The sequence below is a fragment of the Staurois parvus genome, unplaced genomic scaffold (genome assembly GCF_062004578.1).
Source record: "Staurois parvus isolate SC_StPar_1 unplaced genomic scaffold, SC_StPar_1.0 ptg000031l, whole genome shotgun sequence".
NCBI classification, from domain to species: Eukaryota; Metazoa; Chordata; class Amphibia; order Anura; family Ranidae; genus Staurois; species Staurois parvus.
Window position 1 is genome coordinate 6,663,258 of NW_028317827.1, and position 24,740 is coordinate 6,687,997.

Genomic DNA, 24,740 nt, shown 5'->3' on the forward strand with positions numbered 1-24,740 from the left:
CTTCAAAATTGACTGTATGGGGGCTCTTTAAAGAAAAACATCTCAGAATTAGTTTTAATGCAATGCTGCCACCAAAATAGAAATAGTGAAAATGTGCCCCATATAGAAGGTATTCTATACTTCTCTTTACCGCTGCCTGCACCGCCATTCGAAGATGTATGGAAGAGATGCATAGAGTGGGCTGTTCAGAACATTGTTTCATTTACATTGTGAAATCAAGTCTAAATCTAACATTACCAGTGTTGAGGTGGATCTGTTGTTAGGTGAGTCTATATTTAATTGTATGAACCTCTGTGGCAGCACCTTCCATAATAACCAGTCCATATTAAGACAACCGATTTCCAGCAAGACCTTGTATTTCAAACAGCCCTCTCCTATGTTAAAGCTGGATCTCCTTGACCACCACTCTGTGATTATTTCAGTTACGCAAATAACATTTTCTATGTTTGAAGACCTTTTTTTTAACTTCTTTCTCAGGAAACGCAGCTTGGGCAATGGCAACTTCTAAACCAGACATCCTGATCATTCTGCTGCAAAAGTTAATGGATGAAGGCAATATCTTGTACAGAGTAAGCTCATTATCTTTTTTTTTTTTTGTTTTGTGACCTATACATGCATCATATGGGTATTCCTATACATGTAAAAATTAACACAATTGATGACTTTTCTGCAAATTGCAGATATCTCTTGTAAAGAAAGCCCAGACATTCACCACATCTGTTTTCATGAGTCAGCATGCAAGCAGCCATTTTGTAGGTGGAGCAAGCATTCCTAAAAATGCAGGCCCTTCATTAAAAACCTCTTGAAAGAAAATCTAGCTCCTGTATACCCAGAACCTCCCTACTTTGTAAATCAACCCACACTTGCTTAGTTTTTAATCTTTAGGTTGGGTTTTGATGGAAATACAATTCTTGTCAGAGTTGTGGGAAATTTCTCTTCCCTTTCTCTCCCTGTGATACTGTGAAAAGAATTAAGAGGAACTGCTGTCATTGGAACAGGAATAAACAGCAGTAACAACTTGATGGTCTGTAATCTTTCCAGACTCCACTAAAAAGGGATTGTTTGTTTAGTCTCTGTCCCCACTGACACTCTGGGAGGAATTTACAAAGAGTAATGCAAGTACTGTGCTTGCACCACTCTTCTGCACATACAAAATGGAGCAGAGGCTGCTCCTAATTAACAAGAGTTAAGAGGAGCACAGTTCTCTGTTCCACGGTGTCTGACAGACATGACACAGAGAACTTGAGAGCTGGAGCTGCATGCTTTGATCTCTCTGCCCATCCCTGCTCTGTGTTCAGCTCAGAACGGGAGGGAGGAGACTCTGCTTGTACGGCAGGCCATACTTGGCCGGAATCTGAGGCAGTTTTCTATATGGAAAACTACCGTATTCCCTCTGTCAGGTGCAGACCTGTAATACTTTCTATTTCACTCGGAAATAGAAACTGGGGCAGGTGCACAGATAGACTTAAACAGTTAATGTGGTGCACACCACTCCCAGCAGGTTCCTGTACCATTATAATGGTCCTGTCTGTTTCTGGGGCAGGAAGTAAGGAAACCTTTTCCCCAGTAGTGAGCGTGGCACTAAACCTTCCCCACTTGGTCCAAAACTAGTAAAAATGATAGTTGAAGCTGAGTTGTAAGCACAGGCAGCCTTTGTAGAGAAGTGCATAATTTGCTCTGCAGTAGACTGTAGAAAAGTTCGGTCACATACAGGTGTTGCCAGGAGCAAATGTTCCATGTTGCATTTTGGTCCAGGTTAGAAAATGTTACCTCTGCTGCACTGATTGTTGGTCTTTTTCCTATAGAAGGGGAAGATGAAAGAGGCTGCGCAGAGGTACCAGTACGCTCTGAGAAAGTTTCCCCGGGAGGGCTTTGGAGAAGAAATGAAAGCCTTTAATGAGCTGCGTGTTTCCCTTTACTTGAACTTATCCAGATGCCGCCGAAAAACAAATGTAAGTAGAGTACACTGCAAGTTTCCCGAAGAAAGGCTTGATGTTTATATTCTGCTTCCCTCCCACTCTGGTTATTGCAACCAAATGCCATGTACTAAGGGTATGGGGAGCATGTGACCAACTTCCCTTCCAGATATCGAATGCTCAGTTCCTGAATCATTGCCAAGCATTGTCACACAGAGGCAGGAGACAAAAATAAAAGTCTTCTGTAAGCTCTGACACTGAGCTTATACATGGCTCATTTCTCAGGTTTCTGGAAAGCAAATTGGGTGACAGAGTAGGAAGGCAAACATTGTAACATCAGGAGAAGTAGGGCTATCAAGATAGAGTGCCAGTCTACCCTGGAGAAAGCGATGGATTGACTTTGAGTATGTTGGAGCTGCTAATCTAAAATGTTATCCATACAGTAAAACCATGGGTTAAGGTACCAATGCACATGCCATCCAATCTGTTTCAGATTTGTCCATCCACAGTGATGGGCAGACCTGATCATCCTAAACATGTGGCTCCTAAGCTGAATTTACAGGTCATATGGTTACAGGTCGCAATGTCAGTGATTGCACAAGGACAGAGTATATACATGTAATGCAGCTATCTTCAGACCGCATTCCTCATTGGCTGTGTTGATATCCAAGAGGGTATCTGTTGGAGACAGCCCAGTACATCTGCACAGATGGCAATTAATTTGGGAATAGCTGGAAGGGTCATTTTTCCACTACCAGCAAAGCCACGTCGTCTTTATATTAAGCGGGGTTGTACTAATGTAGTTCTCTGGAAGGGCAGGTGAAGGTCATGTTGCTTGTTTTTCAGGTGGATGTAGGTACAGACCCTCCTCGTTCACAGGATCCCTCACCTAGTGTTTGTGGTATGAAAGGGCCTCAGGTACAGTATCCTTGTACCCCAAAGTTTGATACTTGCAGTGTTGAATTTGGCAATTGCAGTGACATACTTCTAACTCTTCCTGCACTAACATGTTTTTATATATAATCTGAGAATAACATTGCCTGGAAATGAACGTGTTTGGACCCAGAATGTGAAGTACAGTCTGTCAAGTTTTATCATCTGTTCCCCTGTATAGGACTTTGGCATGGCTGAAGAGCTTGCAAGCAAGGCGCTGGAGCTGAAACCAAAGTGCTATGAAGCTTATTACGCCAGGGCAAGAGCTAAGAGGAACAGCAGGTAAGGCAGCTTTCCTTGTTTAGAGTGAAACTCCAGTTCTCTTCATGTGAACTATATTCATTGCAGCAATTTTAGAAAACACTTGCAGATTTTTACATAGTCCTGTTTTGGACATAATGATGTGAGCAGAGCTTTTATCAAACATCGCTATCACCGCCTGACCAGCCTCCATGTTATAAGAAGATCAATAACCTCTGAATCTCTTAAAGGTGGCCATAGATGAATTGAAATTTGGCTGGTTCAGCAGGGATCAGCTGGTTCAGCAGGGATCGGCTGAATTTCGATACATGCGTGGCTACTGACGCTCAACAGAAGTAAATCTATCAGGTGACTTCTTTTGAATGAACCTGTTGGGAAAAAAAGCTGCTCGATCAGCAGCTGCAGCCAAAGGCAGCAGTCCTCCTGCTGTCCAGAATATATTAGCACAGTGAGGAGGATGCCTGCATCCACCTTGATTTGGTAGATGGGGAATCTGTTCAGTTTTTTCCATTCAGCCTGAACAAAAAAACAGCCTGAACCATCTGTGGACAGCTTAACTCTGCAAGACTCTGAAAGTATCTCATAAAAGATCAAATACTTATTACAGGGGATATGTGTAATTTTACTTAAAGCTCTGAGTGTGTTCAGTAAACAGAATAGCCCATCTGCTGGTTGTATGGCGACATTTACATTTTTTGACTGTTTTAGAAATTGTTTCTGTCTGAAGAATGAAATGGAAAGGATATTTTTAATGAAATTAATAAATGACTTTGTAGCCATTTATTACATTTAGTCAGCAATTACTATTTATATATAGGTAAGCCAGGATACTAAAGTATTTGTGCACCAAAAAGTGAAACATAAGTATAGGTGGAACTTAGTGGACAGAGTCATGTGACAGCTTCCTTCTCTTGGGCACTTTAGAGGTGTGATTCCCTGACATTTCTCCTGCTTCTGCACCAGCCTACCTTGGATCTTTAATGTAAAAAAAAAAAAGCCATTGCTGACCTCTAGGTCTCTGGCTGTTATAGTGCTGCAGTAGCTTTAATACTTTGAATTGACCAGGAACAAATATTAAGAGGGGCAGCACTGTCTTCACTAGCTGCATGCTTGTTCTGTAACAACAACTCACACTGGTACTCCTGCATTTAGCTTTTGTAAATGCAGGAGAAGATATCTGGGAAGTACAAACAATGTTTGAGCTTTATGCATAGGGCCATACAGGGACCACACGGCATGCACAGCATGTAAGGTATACAGCTGCACATTGAGAGGACATAGAAGATGCAGCTGCATAAAGCATGCACATGGTCCTATGTTCTGAATGCACACTATCTGCATTTGGAGCATATGTCCATGCATGTGAGGTGATGGGCACAACCCTGGCATGTAACCGAGTACAGCTGCATCTTCTTTTTCATCTCAATGAGCAGCTGTTCACTGCAGCTATGGGTTCCTTTAAGGTCCGTGTATATGAAGCCTCTCTTTTCTACATTTACATCTTTTAGGTGCATTTAGAATAGTTTGATCACATTTAGATGGATTTAGAGTTCCCAGTCAGATCCTGGATGTGCAAAATTCTCTTTTTTTCTAAATGCAGCTAAACCGAGTGCACCTAAACATAAGTTGACGCACAGAGTGAATGCACCAATGAAAATCACTGCATGCATTTATACAAGTATATGAGTGTCCTCTAAACACAGCTTTGACATTGCAGTGTGAATGAGGCTAAATGAATGACCCCAGAGGCACCCAGACAACTAGTTTTTTTAGTAGAAGGTCAGCAGCAGTGGGTACTCTCAGTAAAAAGGTTTTCCTTAGGGCCATTTACGTTTTTGTGTGTTGTGGTAAAACAGCCCATTTTGAAAAAGGCTGGCAACGCACCCTAGAGTGTCAGTATTTGGACATGATACTTTTCTTTTCGGTAAGGCAATGCACTATAACACAGGTTCATTGGAGTCTTATTCAAAATAAATGGCATGGCTTCACACCAATGCAGGTAATGCTCATCCCAGTGCACTGTACACCAAAACAAAAGTGTGATTCATCCTAACCTAAGCAGGAGAGCAGAGGACTTTCATGATGGTTCCTGCAGGAGTGTAGATCCTAGAGCTCGAGAGAGAGGTATTCCTGAGAGAGAATAACCAATTGGCCAATAAGCCAATATATTTTAGTTCTTGTGTATTAGGAATGTAAGGGGGCGGGGCTTAGGGCCAATCTCTGATAATACTTACAACAGCCAAGCATACGGCTGGCTTTATGAAGCTACTGCAGGTATGTTCAGTCACCTCTAGATGCCTTCACTTCATACCTGCAGCAGCTTTTCTCTTTTTGGTCTAATGTCAGTGTGTCTTTAAGTCAGGGCTTGAGGGCTTTGACTCTAGGAGCCAGCTAAAAAAGTTGGAAGACAATTTTTTTGTTTTTAGCGTAGCAAGGGTTGTCAGTGCCCGTGACTTCACACGAAAATCACTGCAAATCCGCACCACGTTTTAAGCACCATTGAAAATAATGAAACCTGAACCTGCCTTTTGTAATCAAAGTGATTCTGCTGTGATCCCAAAACGCCCAGGTGTGAATGGAGCAAATCCTGGTTCTCACACATGCGATTTTGTATTCATCAGTTTCGCATGACAGGCTAGATATTTTGTATTCCAATTGAGGTTAGATGTGATCCACACACATTGTGTTTCGAGTGCCACTATGAAAAGGGTCTTATGCGAGTTTGTTACAGTGCATTCCAGTGATAGAGTGGCATGTGGAGATAAGTGTTCACATAGGATTGCTATTGACAGGAGTTTTCACATTGAAGTCTATGGGAGGCACTTTTGCATTGAAGTCTAAGGGGCGCGACTTCCCATTGAAGTCTAGGGGAGGCCGTGTGTGAACCCAGATGCCAGGACGCAATTTCTAATTGCCATGGTGACCTGGAGTTTGCCGAGCTCTGCTTTAAGTGTTTTTAACCACTTGCTGACCACAGATAGCCGAATGACGGCTTCACTGCGACCAGCCAGTTCTGGGTGGGCGTCATATGACGTCCTCCCAGAACGTGCTCTCCTGCACGCCCCCCGCCGATCTCCGTGATCGCTGTGTCCTACGGCCACAGCTGATCACGTGGTATGGTAAAAGGCGAATCACAGCAGCCTTTTTCCCACATGATCAGCCGTGTCCAATGACACACTGATCACCGGGAAATGCAATTGCCGGTTATCGGCTACACTTTCCTCACACTGTCACAGCGTGAGGAAAGTACTGCCGAGAACCGGCAGTTATCAGAGGAGGGATCGGCACCGGTCATCAGGGCACTGATGACCAGTGCCCAGCAGTGCCGCCAGTCAGTGCCCATCAGCAATGCCAGCTTATCAGTGCAGCCTCAACAACACACATCAGTGAAGAAGAAAAATTACCTGTATGCAAAATTTTTATAATAGAAACAAAAAAAATTATTTTTTGCACATTTTTTGCTTTTTTGTTTATAGTACAAAAAATAAAACACCCAGCGGAGAGTACATATCACCAAAAGAAAGCTCTATTTGTGTGAAAAAATGATAAAAATTTCATATGTGTACAGTGTTGCATGACCGCGCAGTTGTCATTCAAAGTGCGACAGCGCTAAAAGTTGAAAATTGGCCTGGGCAGTAAGGAGGTATAAGTGCCCGGTAGGCAAGTGGTTAAGAAAGACCAATGTAAAGAAAATCAAGCTATGGTTTGACCGTGCACTGTTATTGTGACTGCACGGTTCATACCTGTATCAGTCTGGCCCTCAGCTAGGCTTGTGTATGGTTATTCTTTGTTGCTCCGGCACCAAAAAAATAATCACAAAGTACTTTTCATCAGTTCAATGTTATTGTATGTTTATGTAGCCTGGGTAATTTTGCAGACTTTTCTAAATAGAAACAAGTTAAAAGTGAATGGAACTAAATGATGACAGCAAACCATTGTTCAATTTATCTAATCTGCTTTCATCATGAAAATGACTCCTCTTGATGGGAATTGTTTGTTGTAGAAGAAAAGGTCTTATTGTACAAATGACTCCCTTGTGTCTTTATATCAATAATTCATGTGTTATTGTTTTCCATTTACACAGGCAGTTTGTTGCAGCTCTTGCTGATCTAAATGAGGCTCTGAAATTGTGCCCCAACAACCAGGAAATAAAACGACTTCTAGCCCGTGTAGAAGATGAGTTCAAACAGCATCAAAAGAGCCAACAGCAGAAACAGAGCCAGCCTCCTCCTCCACCAAGCAACGACTCTGACCAAGAGGATGAAGCTCTGGAAGAAACACTGGACAATCATCTGAGCCTTGAGGAGATCCAAGAGGATGATAGTCCCTCTTCAGACAAGCTCCCAGCCAACACAAAGCCACTGGATGTACCAAACAACCACAGAGCTGTGGAATACATTAACCAGAAATTCCATTCTGAATCTTCTGAGGAACATCCAGGAAAAAACATATGCCTGCAACAAGCTCTGGTGCAAAGGCCAACAAAGCAGGCACAGATAGTTAAAACCAACCAGCACATGAATTCCTTGCAATCTCTGTCTAGATCTACCAATAGTTTTTCTGCCCTGAAAAACCAGGCTTCTTCTACTTTAGCACCTCCAAGCCCTCTGCCTCTGAGACCATCATCTAACCAAGCCAGTATGAGAGGTCCAAATGTAGATGGGACACATCCTGTTTCTTCTGGAGCTCATGGTCCTGCTTACACTGAAAAGGTTCCATCAGGACATGCCATCCACAGGCAGCCCAGTGATATTGTGCAGTCCTATAAGGCTTCAGGTTCCTTTGTTTCTAAAACAGCAGAAAGGTTACTGGGGTTTCCTGGAGCCCAAGAAAATCAGTTTCTGTGTAACGAAAAACCAGTAGCAGTAACAGAAAGCAAAAGAATAGCATCCCACAGTTTGACCTCAAGCAGTAGCTTTTCTGAAGGTGTTAAAGGGCCTGATGTGCGCAGCAAAGAAAATAAGCCCAACCAAACTGTAAATGCATCAGCTGACCACAGACCACGAAACATACCCTTCATGGGGATCATGGACAAAACCTCCAGATCCTTGCAGCAGAATGTTCCGTCTGCTCGTAGTTGGCAAAACCAAACAGTAGACTTAAACCCAAATCCTCCTGGCACTGGGTCATCTGCAGGTTTTGAGAAGTTCACTCCTAGGCAGGCAACCAGCTATAGCAATCAAAATAAGACCATGCCAAACGTATATGGAGGCAATACTCACAACGGTGTATACTCAAAGGACTTTGAGGATGGAAAGTGTCTAACGTCCAGCCTCTCTCAAGATTCTAAGGCTGTTGCCCAGTCATACCAAGAGGCAATGTTAAGGTCACAATCTATTTTGGCAAAAGACAATAATTTAGGCTCACTGTCCTCTACGAAACCAAAGCGATCATTCATAGAGTCAAATGTGTAACAAGCACAATGTTTTGGAGTGTTTTTTTTTTTTTTTTTCTTTAAGACTATTACTAGAGCACTAAAGGTCATGTTGCTTTTTGGAAACTACTCCCACCTCTTTCAATGGTTCCTGGGACCTACTAATGTTTACTTCTCTTCACTGTTAAATCTCCAAGGATTCTGGATTTCTTGGCAGTAAAACTTTGTTTTTCATCTTTTAACAGTCTGGAATGTAAACTACTTTCTAAAGATCATTATGTGAGGTATTTTAGCTTCTTTACAAACCCTTAAACTATAGCAATGGCTGGGTTTCCAGAAAGCAAAGTTGTAATGGATATAGATTTGGTGATGTGGGGAAGTGAGATAAAGCCAAAGGCTGCTGGTCAGTACCTGTTGATACTTCTGGATTACAGTGACTCACTTGGAATTATTCAGAGAACAGTTCCATAGGAAACTGGTCTACCGACGCAGAACCAATGCACTAGATTCCTCATTTGGGTCTTTCACTGCCTGGTGCAGATAAGGAACTCCCAGCAGCCCTGGAGGACTCTTCATGTATTCGTTCTCTGGGACAGTACCAACAGACATTACTATATGTACAAAGCAAAACACAGCTCTGCATTTTGTTTGCAAAGATCCCACATCTTCTTTATTAGGAGATTCTGTGGGCAACATGTACCAACACTGACAGATCTTATGTACTTTAGCATGATTTTATCCGCAGTCAAAATAAGTAGAGCAAGCATTTAACTGGTTTGCAGTAGGTTCCACTGCTTCATTTTAAAAACCGGTGCATCAAAAAAGTAATGCAGTACATGGCCACGTGTCACCTCTTTGTGTGTGCCAGTCTTGAATTTAGTCCTAGGTCTTCCTCAGGAACACAGCATGCGCAGTGGATGATGGTGCGGTTGAATGTAAATAATGGGACAAGCAGTCTGCCAGAGTCCTTCATAACTGGAATGTCAGTGTTATATAATATTACAGTGGTGCCTTTAAAAAATCATTTTATCTGATAGCCATGTAAAATGATTTTATTGTTGGAAATATTTCTTTGGTGTTTAGTTGGTGCCTTATGCTAAGACTGGGAATGTAGAATGGGGTTAACCCCAAGTTCGATAGATGAATATCCAAAGACTGTTGAGTGGGTTTCTGTGGTAAATGAAAATTGGATCTGACAAAGGTGGTGTTCCAGTGTAATTGAAATCGCAGACTAAATATATGGCCAGATATTTAAAGGTATGAGGATAGAAAAGGTTATTAGCTCAGTCATCATTGGCTGAACTTCAACAGCAAGATACATTGAACTTCTTTACCTACCAAAAGATCTGCAATTTAGCCAATCATGTAATCCAGCCCCTGGAGCCAGATCGATGACCTCACATTTGTTTACTGCAGCAATGCAATAACACATCACTCCCTCCCATTCTGCTGACTGGATGATGGAGTATTACCTCATTGTTCAGATCTTTTTCTGCTGCTTGCAAGCTTCCAGTGTTAGATTGACAGCACCGTATGTCTGACTTGCTCACAGTTCTAGCTCTACCTCATCATCAGTCTAAATTCTGTGGTGCAGTGAATTACAAAAAAACTCTTTAAAGACCAATTTAGGTAGATTGCGTCTTGACAGATTCCCCTCCCTCAATGGTAGAAATATATATATCTCTAGGGCTGCCCCATTCCATAACTTCAAAACTGCATCCTATATTTCATAGAAGTTTCCATCTTGTAAATTGATAAGCAAGCTTTTGGACCATGTCCTCAGGCTAGGAACACCGCCTCAAGAATCCTCAAAATATATAGGTACTGCATGCAATATATACACAATATAACTCTAATTCATCACACCAAGCCGCATCAGGTGCATCCTGATATATTTACTCAGAAACAGAGGTCCAATTTTCATTTTGCATGAAAACCCCTTTAAACCTGCCAAGGGCTGCCTTCAGCACATAGGGGACTGGTTGGTTATGGGATTTACAATGTCCTGGCGACATGCTTTCTAAGAAAAGTCTAAAGAAGAACATTGCAATAATTATATTGATGCAAGGGGTGATTATCCAGTATGCAGAGGGCTACTCACCCTGCTTATCACTAGGATGCTGTACAGGCTGTGAATACTTAGTTCAGTTGCTCTGACAAGCAGCTGGATAGTGAGTGGCAGTGCGTGTGGCCTATTGGTTGAGGAGGGGTTTTGTTGGGGGGGGGGGTGCAGGACAGACCTTTTACATACACTATTCCCTTGGCTCAATATAATTATATTATTGGTTGTGGTTTGTTTGTTTTTTTCAATGGTTTTGAGCATCGTTTTAGCCTTTGTACTGCTGCGTTGGCCAACAAAAGAGTTACTAAAGTAATTGTGGATCTTATATATCTACATAAATGTATATTTTACAGGAATATCCTAATCAGTTATATTTTATACAGGGGAGTCACATTAGGTAAGGTGTAACATAATTTATGACTGTGCATTTTCTATAAAATAATTAGATTTCATTTTTGTTTGTACATATTGTATAACCTTATTGTTGTTTTAAAGGAAAATGTAGTATTGAAAGACAAGCTATGCCCCGCCCCAGCCCCTGCCTATTAACATAACCTGGCCTCAGAAGCAATGTACGCTGATCAGGTATCCATAGAACCACGGCCAACGTCCTCTTTGATTCAGTGCATGAGCTGTGCAGCTCCATAGGCTATAATGGGGCCCATGTATGCTATCACATATATGGTGTTGGGAGTCACCACTATAGCAAAGGGTGCATCTGAGGTCTGGCTGTTTTCAGGGCCTGGTATATTTCTTTTTCAATACTAAACTTCTCCTTTAAGAACTCATACTTAGCCATATATATAGCATGCATTTTTAGGCTTCAACAATGCTGTTTTTGCACTGAGCTAATATACGATTATGGCAAATCTCCATTCTGGCAGTTATCGCACTTTACTCTTGTTTTGTATAAACAAACACCTCTAAGGTGCTATTCTAGGGAAGAATTGTATATGGGCAAAGAAATGGTACCATAAGACTTCATGAGATGTATAGGGGGAAACTGCTTATATATTTTGGAATGTGACTATAATAACTTCAGCTAGGATTGTGGCCTAGTCCTGGTGTGAAAACTTTTTTTGTTTTTTGATTGGCTCAGTGAGGACGTTCTCCCCCAGTCATTAGACATATTGTTATCTTATGAATACCAATTCACCCAAACGAAATGGGGTTGCCTTCATGGTGCTTAGGTGACTGGTTCTCTTTAAGAGGACTCTATTTATATGTTCTTGTTTCTTAACTGCTCAGCATTGCAGTTTAGGGTAAACCGAAATTTCTTTGCATTCTATGCCAACTGTTTCAAATGTTCATTCTCTGTACATACACAAAATGTTTAGGTTTCCTGGAAACTTTAAGACCGCACGGACTTGTAAAGTGTCCGATCAGTTTAAAAAAATAAATAAATAAAAAATGTTAACAAGATAATTACAGATATGTTATGTCCCAATATAGCTTATTTATTTTTACAACTCGTTATCTTCATTTGGCTGTAGCTATCTTTTTTTGCACATCTACTGTACTTCCATAAGGAATAAAAAAACATTTTATAGACTTGTGTTTGTATTGAATTCTTAGAAGTAGACAAAGTCTATAGAAGACCTGCATTCCTTCACAAAAGAACTTGCAGTGCTAGTGGGACCTTGGCCTAAACCAATGGAGCTGATTTACTGAAGCAGTAGAGCATGATCACTTACCCAGTGAATAAGGTGAAGCTGGGCAACCAAAAACCATTTGTTTTTTCACATGATTGGGTATACTTTGCAACTTTTATTTTTTTACTTAGGTTCCTTTCAGACAGGGCAGACTCTGTGCCCGTCAGCAGGGGATCAGCTCACAGATCCCCTGCTGATCGGAGCAGAGCAGGTGGGTGACACATTTGTGTCCACTCGGTTTATGCAGAGCAGACATGGACAGAGCTCTTCTCTATGGTAGCCGGATATAAACGGACTCCACTGTCTGTTTAAACCCGACTGCCCACTGATCCCCTTCTGTGCTCTTTTAGCAGACTGGATCGGACCGAGAGGTAGGTGGGTGTAAACGGACCCATCTGTCCATAGGGTTGAATTGACCATTTGATCAGGTCTACCTGATTGGACCCGGCCTATAAAAGTGGCCTTAGTTTTACCTCGGGATAAACCCTCTGCACACTGCTATATACCCTTTTTAGCAAGCTTTGCTATGAAAAACAGGGATGGATTGTTCATACATATTGCATGTTTAAACTAGCCAACTGCATCAAAGTAATCCTCCTGGCCAGTCCTACTCTGCTCTGCCAATGCGAATGCTACTGTGGACACAATGCCAACATGGGGCTTTTGGGATCTTGTTTCTGTTGTATTTCGGGTCAGTGGTCAGACCTAAACCACGTAGCTCTCCCCCACTTTGTGTCTGTTTGCCCCATGTTGGCATTGTGTTTGCAGAGCAGAGTAAAAACTGACCAGGGGGGATTACTTTGATGCAGTTGGCCAGCTTAAACATGCATTGCAATATGTGTAAACAAAAAATCCCTGTTTTGCATAGCAAAGTTTGCTAAAAAGGGTAAATAGCAGTGTGCACGGGGTTGATCCAGAATTTCTAGTGTTAACTTGTGGTCACAATCCTCTAGCACCTGATAGATTATATGTATGTACAAGCTATTGGGATCTGAGCACAGGTATATCTTGTTTCTTTGTTTTACTTTTTCACTAAGCGAGTGCAAAAACCACTATGCAAATTTAATATGCTCCACTCATTTCTTAGAAAATTGCTTCAAAAACTTACTAAACAGTGAAATGCCCATGTGAGAAGCCTGCTGAGGAAGTGAACTTGAACCTGTGCAGCTTTCATTGAAGAAGTACAAAACCCAGGAGGCAGACACTGGATTTTAAATTTTTTTTGGAAAGTGAATGGAGGTAAAGAAATTGTCACTGTCATAATCGCTGTTGATTCTAGCAATTCTCCATTGGGTAAAGTGCATTTACAATTGCCTATTTTGGGTCACACTCACAGGACATCATTTGACGTCCTCCTATTCTAACCGCACATGTGTGGCGATCGGCGGTGCGCTGTGTCCCTCGGGCACAGCGGATCACCGATCCACGGACAGAGCCGAAGATGACGGCTCGGTCATGTGATCAGCTGTGTCCAATCACAGCTGATCACATGTAAACAGGGAAATGCCGGTTATCGGCATTTCTCTCCCCACGAGCTGTCACACTGACAGCTCGTGAGGAGAGGAGAGCCGGTAATCGGCATTCCTCGGAGGAGACATGTACTCAGATCATCAGGGCACTGATGATCAGTGTGCCCTGATGATCTGTGTAGCCCCAGCAGCGCCACCTGTCTGTGTCCATCAGTGCCAGCTCTCAGTGCTCATCCATGCCACCTGCCAATGCCCATCAGTGCCACATATCAGTGCCGCCTTTCAGTACCTGCTCATCAGTGTCCATCAGTGCAGCCTTATTAGAGCACATCAGTGAAGGAGAAAAATAACTTATTTACAACATTTTATAACAAAAACTAAGAAAAAACTTTTTTTTTCAATATTTTCAGTGGTTTTTGGTTTAAGAAAAAATAAAAAAAGCCAGAGGTGATTAAATACCACCAAAATAAAGCTCTATCTGTCACAAAAAAATGATAAAAATTTAATGTTGGTACAGTGTTGCATGACCGCACAATTGTCATTCAAAGTGCAACAGCGCTGGAAATTGGCCTGGGCAGGAAGGGGGTATAAGTGCCCTGTAGGCAAGTGGTTAAACAAATGTAACATACAGTGGGGCAAAAAAGTATTTAGTCAGCCACCAATTGTGCAAGTTCTCCCACTTAAAAAGATGAGAGAGGCCTGTAATTGGCATCATAGGTAGACCTCAACTATGAGAGACAAAATGAGAAAACAAATCCAGACAATCACATTGGCCGATTTGGAAAGAATTTATTTGCAAATTATGGTGGAAAATAAGTATTTGGTCACCTACAAACAAGCAAGATTTCTGGCTCTCACAGACCTGTACCTTCTTCTTTAAGAGGCTCCTCTGTCCTGCACTCATTACCTGTATCAATGGCACCTGTTTGAACTTGTTATCAGTATAAAAGACACCTGTCCACAACCTCAAACAGTCACACTCCAAACTCCACTATGGTGAAGACCAAAGAGCTGTCGAAGGACACCAGAAACAAAATTGTAGACCTGCACTAGGCTGGGAAGACTGAATATGCAATAGGCAAGCAGCTTGCTGTGAACAAATCAACAGTAGGAGCAATAATTAGAAAATGGAAGACATACAAGACCACTGATAATCTCCCTCGATCTGGGGCTCCACGCAAGATCTCACCCCGTGGGGTCAAAATGATCACAAGAACGGTGAGCAAAAATCCCAGGACCACACGGGGGGACCTAGTGAATGACCTGCAGAGAGCTGGGACCAACGTAACAAAGGCTACCATCAGTAACACACTATGCCGCCAGGGACTCAGATCCTGCAGTGCCAGACGTGTCCCCCTGCTTAAGCCAGTACATGTCCGGGCCCGTCTGAAGTTTGCTAGAGAGCATTTGGATGATCCAGAAGAGGATTGGGAGAATGTCATATGGTCAGATGAAACCAAAATAGAACTGTTTGGTAGAAACACAACTTGTCGTGTTTGGAGGAGAGAGAATGCTGAGTTGCATCCAAAGAACACCATACCTACTGTGAAGCATGGGGGTGGCAACATCATGCTTTGGGGCTGTTTCTCCGCAATGGGACCAGGACGACTGATCCATGTACAGGACACAATGAATGTGGCCATGTATCATGAGATTTTGACTGCAAACCTCCTTCCATCAGCAAGGGCATTGAAGATGAAACGTGGCTGGATCTTCCAACATGACAATGATCCCAAACATACCGCCTGGGCAACGAAGGAGTGGCTTCGTAAGAACCATTTCGAGGTCCTGGAGTGGCCTAGCCAGTCTCCAGATCTCAACGCCATAGAAAACCTTTGGAAGGAGTTGAAAGTCCGTGTGGCCCAGCGACAGCCCCAAAACATCACTGCTCTAGAGGAGATCTGCATGGAGGAATGGGCCAATGTACCAGCAACAGTGTGTGCCAACCTTGTGAAGACTTACAGGAAACATTTGACCTCTGTCATTGCCAACAAAGGATATACAACAAAGTATTGAGATGAACTTTTGATATTGACCAAATACTTATTTTCCACCATAATTTGCAAATAAATTCTTTCCAAATCAGCCAATGTGATCGTCTGGATTTTTTTTTCTCATTCTGTCTCTCATAGTTGAGGTCTACCTATGATGCCAATTACAGGCCTCTCTCATCTTTTTAAGTGGGAGAACTTGCACAATTGGTGGCTGACTAAATACTTTTTTGCCCCACTGTACTTGCACTCCTGTTTTAGGCCCCTCACACTTGTGCACCCCATTCTAATGAATGTAAATGTGCATAACTTTAACAAGATCAAACATAACCAAACAAGGAATAGGGAAAAAGGTGGAAAGAATTTGTCCTGTCGGTACACCTAGAACAGGGGTGGGCAAACTGCAGCTCTCCAGCTGTTGTGGAACTACATTTCCCATGAGGCATTGCAACATTACAAAACAGTTACAGCTATGACTTGCAGAGGCATGATGGAACTTGTAGTCCTGCAACAGCTGGAGAGCTGCAGTTTGCCCACCCCTGACCCTAGAACATAGACTGTAATCCTAGAATAGTAATAGTCTGCATGGACCAAGAGCAGGTGGATTGTAATACACAGTACATGATGCATTCATGCAAATGATCAGGCTCTGCAGGAGCAGCAACAAGGAAGACCCACCTGAATGGTCCCCTGGCAGGCAGCGTGGCAGTCTGGGACCCCTTACTGTTACTGACTGTCCATATTATTATGTGTGGGCACCTTGGTATTGGCCTTGCTGTCCAAGCTTATATCACCTTAGCCATCCTGTTGCTGGGGAGAGAGCAAAAAAAAAACCAAAAACAAAAAAAAAAAACAGTATTGCTGTAAAAGAATAACACCTTGCTGTTCTGAGGCAAGGGAACACCACCATAGAAACAGGTGAGTTTTTGTCCTCTTTAGTGTGATTTTTTTTTATGCAGAAATCCAGACTGGAGACCAAAAAGGTCAGCATTTACTTGTCGATGATCGTATAGCATATTTGTCATTGACCGTTAATGTGGGTACTGGATTGCAACAAAAGTAGTACGTTCACTGTCCTTAACTCACTGTAACTGGATTGCATGGTACTGTATGCAGGCTAATGCACTGGGGGAGATTTATTAAAACTGGAATCTGGAGCAGCTGTGTATGGTAGCCAATCAGCTTCTAACTTCAGCTTGTCCAATAAAACCTGAAAGCTGATTGGTTTCTATGCAGAGCCGCACTAAATTTTGCACTCTCCAGTTTTCGTTAAAAAAATCCCTACTGTGTTTGGGGTGTCGTTAGGATTACCTTGACACCAGCAGGGGAACGTACACCCAGTGTGTTTTGCACAGAACTTGGGTTTCCCATACCACGTTCTGGTGTGAAGGGGCACGAACATTTCTTACTTTAGCATTGTCCCAAAACCAGAAGTTGGTTTTTTTTTTGGTTTTTTTTAAGGGACTATCATGGCAGAGGGCAAAATGTAACACCGGGTTTGCAGCAGACAGAAAGGTGATCCTTTGATAACAAGTAATCAGCAGGGTGCAGGTATTAGTAAATCATGAAAGCATCACTTTATTGTAAAGAGCACGTTTACAGGTAATATCTCTACTCTAGCTCCAGCAGCAGTGAGTGGTGGATGCAATGTCAAGTAACAGTCCAATTTGCCTCATAGGCAGCTACTTGGTGCATAGAAGAAGACCCACCAGAGGGGGATGGATGGCCAGCTGTATCTCATGCCCCTGACAGACTGAGAGGTGTCCGATTAATTAGTGTTAATTAGTGGGCAGGCTGCTACGCGCTTCAGCAAGTAAAGTAATAGAGCTTGTAGGATGCGTAAAAAAAAAAAACACTACAGATGATGTACAATTTATTTTTATCAAGAATATAGCTTACATGGAATATTTCAATTGTTTTAAAATTATTATTTAATATATGTACAAAGCTTCTCATAAACCTTTTCTATATACAACATATATATCTACACACAGTGCAGGGTATTTACTACACATCTGACATGATTAGCTCTATACTATTACATACTTGTAAAGTACGCAGGCTGGGAACATTATTATGGTCTTAAATAAGGCAGTAACACTTCCAGAAAAATGGATATTCTTCAGGAGCAGCAGCTTGCTACCCTTGTGATTTGGTTCATAGTAATATGAAAAGCGAAGTAAAAATCCACTGGAATCACAGAGACTAGTAACAGCAACATTCCTGATATCCGTTAAGGTTTTCTGTTCTAAAAGAGACCTAAAATATAGTAAATCAGTCTGGAAAGTTGGGGGTGGGGGGAAGGGTTAAAGTGATTGTAAACCTCAGACATGAAGTCTGAACAAAGCACATGTTTCTATAGTATTTACTTGCCTCTCTCCAAAGCACTAAGTGTCAATTCTGTTTGCGTGTCTTGTTCCTCTGCTATTAGCATAAGTCACTTCTGACAAGTTTTTCTGACACCAAGAGCTTAAAGGGCGACAGGGGAGGGACCTCCAGCACACAGCCTGTGACTGACAGCCTCAGCTCTTCCAGTGTGGAAAGGGGGGTGGCCCCTACAATCAACTCTCAGAGCTCTTGTACAGTGTGTAACTGCAGATCCCACCCTCACGTTGTGAGTCCTGGAAAAACCATTTTATCTCTGAAATCTACAAGTATGCACAGGAAAACTAGCTGCAGATAAACAGGTACAACCTATGTAGGAGGATTTTTTTTTTTCAATCTCTTTGTATCACCTGAGGTCAGTCACTTTACTGGGTATAGGTAAGATAAGGCATTGCGAGACCATTGTATCAGTAGGGACAGTTTTATTAGATAGAGATATATATATGACTGTTACTGCTGTACACATGACATGTAAAGGGACCTGTAAATCCTAAAGAAGGATACCATGAAGGCATAAACTGTCCCCTTAACATCCCACTGCAAGTTTGGAAACCTATCAGCCTTCTATACACTCAATTCACAAAGCTTTAACACAAGGATGAAGCTCTCCAACTGTCATTTTCAAATCTCACTATTCTCTGCTGAAAATCACACCGTTTTTTGAAAATAATTATACTTTTTCTGGCATGTTAGCTTTTTTAAAGGCGAAGTTCACATTTTCCAGAAAATTGCCTATGCAGTTAAAGGGCTGCAGTAGGTATTGGAAAAAAAACAAAACTTTGCAGCTTTGGAAAATGTTCATTTGTAATTTGTCATACCTTTAGGCTATTTGGGCCCCCAGAAGCCTGGCCAAAAAACTTCCAACAAATCCTGCATGCCCTGCCTTGTTGCTTGAACACTCACTCTCGGCTTTACAGGAACCAAAACTAATGATTTTTGCATGCTAACAACAAGGAAGGACATGAGGATTGCTAACTGGAAGGTTTTTTTTTGCCAGGCTTCTGAGGAAGCCCAAATGGGCCTACAGGTATGGCAAAAAGTAATGAACAATTTACAAAACTGCTGTTTTTTTTTATTACCTACTGAGGTCCCTTAACTGCATACATTATTTTCTGGCAAAGGTGAAATTAAGCCTTTAATATGTGTGGGTAAAAAAAAAAAAACACATTGACCTCTGTCAAAGGATTACTGCATATGCAGGTTATGGTTATGCAGGCCACTCATTTTACATGGGCTACCAATGAAAAATCAGGCACATTTTTTTCTTTTTACATGCTTGTACAATATTTTTTTTTAAAGCGCTTCTCTTTAGCTACATCAGTGCCAATGTATGTTTTAAAATAGTGGGTTGGTAGTTGCGGTTGCTAGAGTGCCATTTAACCACTTCCCGACCGGCCGTTGTATATAAATGTCCAGACAGTGGCACTGCAGGGTCGGGTGGCCGTTTATAAACGGCCTCCCCGCACCCTGCTTGTGCGCGCTCCCTGGGAGCTCGCAGCACCGCGATCCGGTGCCCGCTGTGTCCTCTGGACACAGTGAAACACCGATCGCCGGACGGGACCTCTGTACGAGGTCCTGATCATGTGATCACTGATTGGCCAATCAGTGATCACATGCAAAGTAGTAAGCAAGATGTCACTTCTGATGTCACTATGTGTGAAATCTGTGAATGATCACAGAGGTCACATGGTACAAAGCTATTCACAACAGCCTTGTACCGTGTGACAAGCTGTGACCAATCACAGTTCACTCAGTAGTTGTCAGAGGCTGCAAGAATGCAGACAGAGAGAAAGAGAAATGATTGCTTTTACATCCTATATGGGTGTAAAAGCAATCAGTGTAAAAAAAAAAAAAAAAAATCTTCATCACCCCCCAAAAGTAGTACAGTGTCACCATGGTGACACTGTACTGCTAGGGTGACCGTATGTATAAAAAAAAAATAATACAAATATAAAAAAAAAAGTTTAAAAATTATAATTTTTGGTTATAAACTAATTTGGCTTTTTTTTTTTTTTTACTAAAAAGATAACAGAAAAATTTTGGCCAAAATTTATGATGAAATATTATTTATTTACAAAATTTTATAAGAAAAACACTTTTTTTCAAAATTTTTGGACATTTACATAGCAAAAACAATAAAAATCCCAGCGGTGAATAAATACCACCAAAAAAAATAAAAATCCCAGCAGTGAATAAATACCACCAAAATAAAGTTTTATCTGTCTCAAAAAAATAATAAAAAAATTCATATGGGTACAGTGTTGCATGACCGCGCAATTTTCATTCAAAGTGTGATAGCACAGAAAGCTGAAAATTGCCCTGGTCAGGAAGGGGGTAAAAGTGTCCGGACTGGAAGTGGTTAAAAATGTCACCCTGGGTACTACTTGTACACTCGCTCAATGCACGCACAATGCCTGCAATCATTCTGTTAGAACATACAGATCACAGACAAAATTCAGAGTGCCTCTGTGCCTTTGGATTGCAAATCAATCCCATATGTAAACACTCCTTGTAAAAGACTTTTTGTTTTTTTTTTACAATCTCCCCTTTCTCAGTAAATCAATGGTTATTAACAGACAAATGCCTCAGATCTTGTGCACTGCTATTTACAGCCACACAGAAGGTAATGTCAGTAACTTACTGATATAGAAATTAGGTCGCCGCTTGCTTGTCATTCTGGTCAGGCCTTGTCTCTAGCCAGCGGTTTAGCGCCATTTTTAGTGTTCGATTTGGAGTCAGAAGAAGATTCTCTAGTGGAAGGTTGGTCATAGGACTTGTCCTCCTCGTATTTATCCAGCTTTCAATCGCACTTCTCTCATAAGAATAACCATCTATGGAGTTATAAGAAAGGCACATTGTTAATGGAAACCATAAGACTGATTTATAAATGTGTGGATAAAAGTGGTTTTATTGCCAATGCCAAGCAGTTTCCTTTATTTGTTTGCTTGCCGGTTGCTCTGAACAACAGATCCAATGTTCCTGAAGCTTTATGTAATTTTTTTTTTTTTAATAAATTCCACAAGCTATGCAAACATTTCATGGCCAGCTGCAGACAGCAACAGGGTTATTAGCCAAGTATGAACCTTTCTCATCAAGCCCAGGAGCTAACTTTTACAGCCTGTATTGGAATAAGATAGAAGACAAAAAAAAGCTTACATTTTCTAAGCAGTCTTTGTAAGAATTTAAACAGCTCCAACTCCCTTGTTACAAGTTCCAGATTTCCAGTATGTGTCCAAAAATTACCCAAAATTTAATCCAGCTACTCTTTAGAAAAATTAAACTGTTCTACAGCTAGCCCTACACTGATTGAATTTTGTCTGATTCATACTGCAGCTGAAATTCATTCAGTGGATGGCCCTGTTGGCATCACCTGGTTTGATAAAATAGGAATTTTGACTTACCAGCAAAATACATTTCTTGGAGTACAGTAAGGGACACAGGATCTTCAGTTTTTACCAGGTGTTTTGTGCAGCTACCTGCAGCTAATTTGACAATGGCAAAAAAAAAAAAAAAAAAAAAATGGTACTAGACCATTCCCTTCATAACCTCTGACTCCCAATGCCAACAGGCCCACATAACTGGACAGGAGGGGCTTCATAGAAGTTAGAGCAGCTTGTAGCACCTTCCAGTAGAGACTGGCATCAGAATACATCTGAATATCCACCTGGTACAACTTAAACAACAGAGAACCCAGTGGCAGCCTTGTAAATCTGCTTCAAGGGCTTTTCAGTATCTATTAGATCTGCATCTTTAAGAGCACATGTAAGAAGGTAGATAATCCAGACCACACACAGCTCTGATCCAACATAGAATACTGAAGAGGAAAAAGTAGCAAAAAAAAAAAGAAGAAAAGTTCAAGAGCAAGCAAATTGGACCACTGTGCCCATGGACTATGATCTTTTGAAATTTGGACTCAGGACTTACTGTATTTAATATAATTTGAGCTCTATCTTTTCTTCTGTCTTTTTTTTCCTTCTAGGTGTGATGGTAGACTTTCCAGCACCTCCTAGCCTTCAAGAGGGTAGCAATAACCCAGTCTGACAGGCCCTTGTCTTAAAGGACCTGGGCTTCACTAGCCATGCCATCAAAGCCAGCAACATGAAGCAGGGGTCAGTGGAACTTGTCTGCCAGGATTCAGAGTATGTCCAAGTACCAGGTTTACCAGTGACAATCACTAAAATGTCCTCAGGCATCGGACTGAACTGTTGCAAAGGTCCACATCGGGGTGCTCTTGCAATTAAGGGGTCCAGCAATTGAAGGGACAACCAAATTGTCATGGGTTTTAGGATGTTGATAGGAAGACAGACCTCCTCCAACAACCAAGCCCCTGTACCAAGAAGGCATCCAGGACACCTCCTCATTGATAGAATGGCATCTAGCAAGAGTACCTTCCTGGTCTTTGGAGGAAAGGGCTTTCCTGACTCTAGCACCAGTCTGGAAAACCAACATGCCCCAGAGAGTCTTGCCGTGTGGGTCACATGCATGGTGTGGTCCAAGGACTGAGCCTATTTTTCCATGCTGCCAGAATGTTGTGATGCGAGGGTCTGCATTAAAACTGGGCATATGGTGCAGCCTTAAAGAAAGAGGCCATTAAACCCCATAAGGCATGAAGCCAGGGTCTGGACATGAGCACAGAGGAACAAAAGTTTATCCTGGGACAGGAAGATCCTGGACAGGGCCAGGTCTAACATAAGGCTCAGCTACTCTAAGTCATTTCCAGTGATGACTACCACAGGTTGAGGATGGTTTGTTTTGTTCCTGTTTTGGGGTTGTAGTTAATATGTGCAATTAGAGATCACACAAATACTTATAACTAGTGGAGGACCGAAATGAAAATTCTGGTGCCGAAACCAAATATTCAGGATGCACTTGGCTGAAAACCAAAACTGAAATGGACAGTTTTTAAAAATGTATATATTTTTCAAACACTTTTTTTAGGGAAAAAATGCACTTTAATGAATAAAAAAAAACACTATACCACACTTTTTGTAAAATATGAAAGATGATGTTACGCCGAGTAAATAGATACCCAGCATGTCATGCTTTAAAATTGCGCACACTTTAGTGGAATGGCGCTAAACTGTGGTACTTAAAAATCTCCATGATGCTTTAAAAAGTTACAGAGGAGATCTAGTGCTAGAATTATTGCTCTCGCTCTGATGTTTGTGGCGATGCCTCACGTGTGGTTTGAACACGGGTTACATATGTGGGTGTGGCCTACATCTGCGTTCACCACTGCATGGGGGTACGGGGGGGGCACTTGAATTTTTTTACTACTTTTTTTTTTTTTACACTGTCCCTTTTTATTTATTTTTTATCACTTTTATTCCTACCACAAGGAATGCAAACATTCCTTGTGATAGAAATAAGCAGTGACAGGTCTTCTTTATGGAGAGATATGGGGTCAATACGTCCCAACATCTCTCCTCTACAATATAAAGCATTAGATTAAAAATAAAGCATTGATCTGGGAAATGGGTTTGTTCACATGGTGCCGGAACCAGAAGTGGTGTAATGACGTCACTCCGGTCCTCCAAGGGCATAGAGATGAGTGGAGGCCATCTTTCCTTCACTGAACTCTATGCCCATATTTTCAGCGCCTGTATCAGTGCCTATATTCATATTGGCCACAGGGGTATTTCTGGCTGAAATGTTTGGTGCATCCCTAAGTATAACATTTATTAAAAGTAATTACAGATAAAGAAAATATAACAAGAACTAAAGATGCTGTTTCGCCATGGAATCCCCCGCCCACATTTCACGGCATGGCTGACCAGGTTCAGATGCATTCATGATTGAAAGTTCTGGTTTGAGACTACATATTTTCAGTGTAGCTGTGTGTTATATACTGGACTTGTATGTTGGGAATGGTCAACTCCCCTTACAAGCAATATGACCTTTTAAGGACTTGGTCAGTTTGTAATCACACATTCCTGATAGGAGATTAGTGGGCTGGCTTGTCCATATAGTCAGCTTACAATGAAATTCCTATGGTCAGCTAAGGTAACCAGAATAACCTGGATATTAGAGGATTTATTACATATTTGTGAGACCAACATACAGTTGCAAGAAAAAGTATGTGAACCCCTTGGGATTACGTGGAGTTTTGCATGAATTGGGCATAAAATGTGCTCTGAACGTCATCTAAGTCACAACAATAGAAGAACACAGTCTGCTGAACATAATACTACACAAACATTAGATGTTGCCATGGTTTAATTGCACATAACATGTAAACATTCACAGTGCAGGGAGGAAAAAGTATGTGAGACCCTAGCTTAATGACTTCTCCCAGAGCTAATTGGAGCCAGGTGTGAGCCAACCTTGACTCCAATCAGTGTGATGATATTGAATGTGTTGCTGACAGCTGTCCTGCCCTTAAAAACACACACCTGTTTTGAGTTTACTGGTTTCAAGAAGCACTGTCTGATGTGAACCATGCCTCGCAGAAAAGAGCTCTCAGAAGACCTACGATCAAGAATTGTTGAATTGCATAAAGCTGGAAAGGGTTACAAAAGTATCTCCAAAAGCCTTGATGTTCATGTGTCCACGGTAAGACAGACTGTCTACAAATGGAGAAAGTTTAGCACTGTTGCTACTCCCCCTAGGCGTGGTCGTCCTGTAAAAATGACTGCAAGAGCACAGCGCAGAATGCTGCATGAGGTAAAGAAGAATCCCAGAGTGTCAGCTAAAGACC

At 41.7% G+C, this 24,740-nt stretch overlaps 2 protein-coding genes across 8 annotated transcripts in view; one reads left to right on the top strand and one right to left on the bottom strand.

Moving 5' to 3' along the window:
- TANC1 (tetratricopeptide repeat, ankyrin repeat and coiled-coil containing 1) overlaps window positions 1-12,097 on the top strand; it is a 336,351-nt gene extending 324,254 nt beyond the window's left edge. For 4 of the 5 annotated variants that reach the window (XM_089659744.1, XM_089659746.1, XM_089659747.1 and 1 more), the window contains 5 exons: window positions 478-569; window positions 1,806-1,952; window positions 2,763-2,834; window positions 3,031-3,131; window positions 7,195-12,097. In XM_089659744.1, the coding sequence (XP_089515870.1) occupies window positions 478-569; window positions 1,806-1,952; window positions 2,763-2,834; window positions 3,031-3,131; window positions 7,195-8,524 (1,742 nt within the window). In that variant the 3' untranslated portion in view covers window positions 8,525-12,097. The remainder of the gene's footprint in view (window positions 1-477; window positions 570-1,805; window positions 1,953-2,762; window positions 2,835-3,030; window positions 3,132-7,194) is intronic. The other variant, XM_089659745.1, reaches the window with a different exon arrangement.
- WDSUB1 (WD repeat, sterile alpha motif and U-box domain containing 1) overlaps window positions 1-24,740 on the bottom strand; it is a 154,574-nt gene that overhangs the window by 59,845 nt on the left and 69,989 nt on the right. For 2 of the 3 annotated variants that reach the window (XM_089659751.1, XM_089659752.1), the window contains exon 12: window positions 20,685-20,874. In XM_089659751.1, coding sequence (XP_089515877.1) covers window positions 20,696-20,874 — 179 coding nt within the window. In that variant the 3' untranslated portion in view covers window positions 20,685-20,695. Of the gene's footprint in view, window positions 1-17,518; window positions 20,875-24,740 lie in introns of those variants that run through there. The other variant, XM_089659749.1, reaches the window with a different exon arrangement.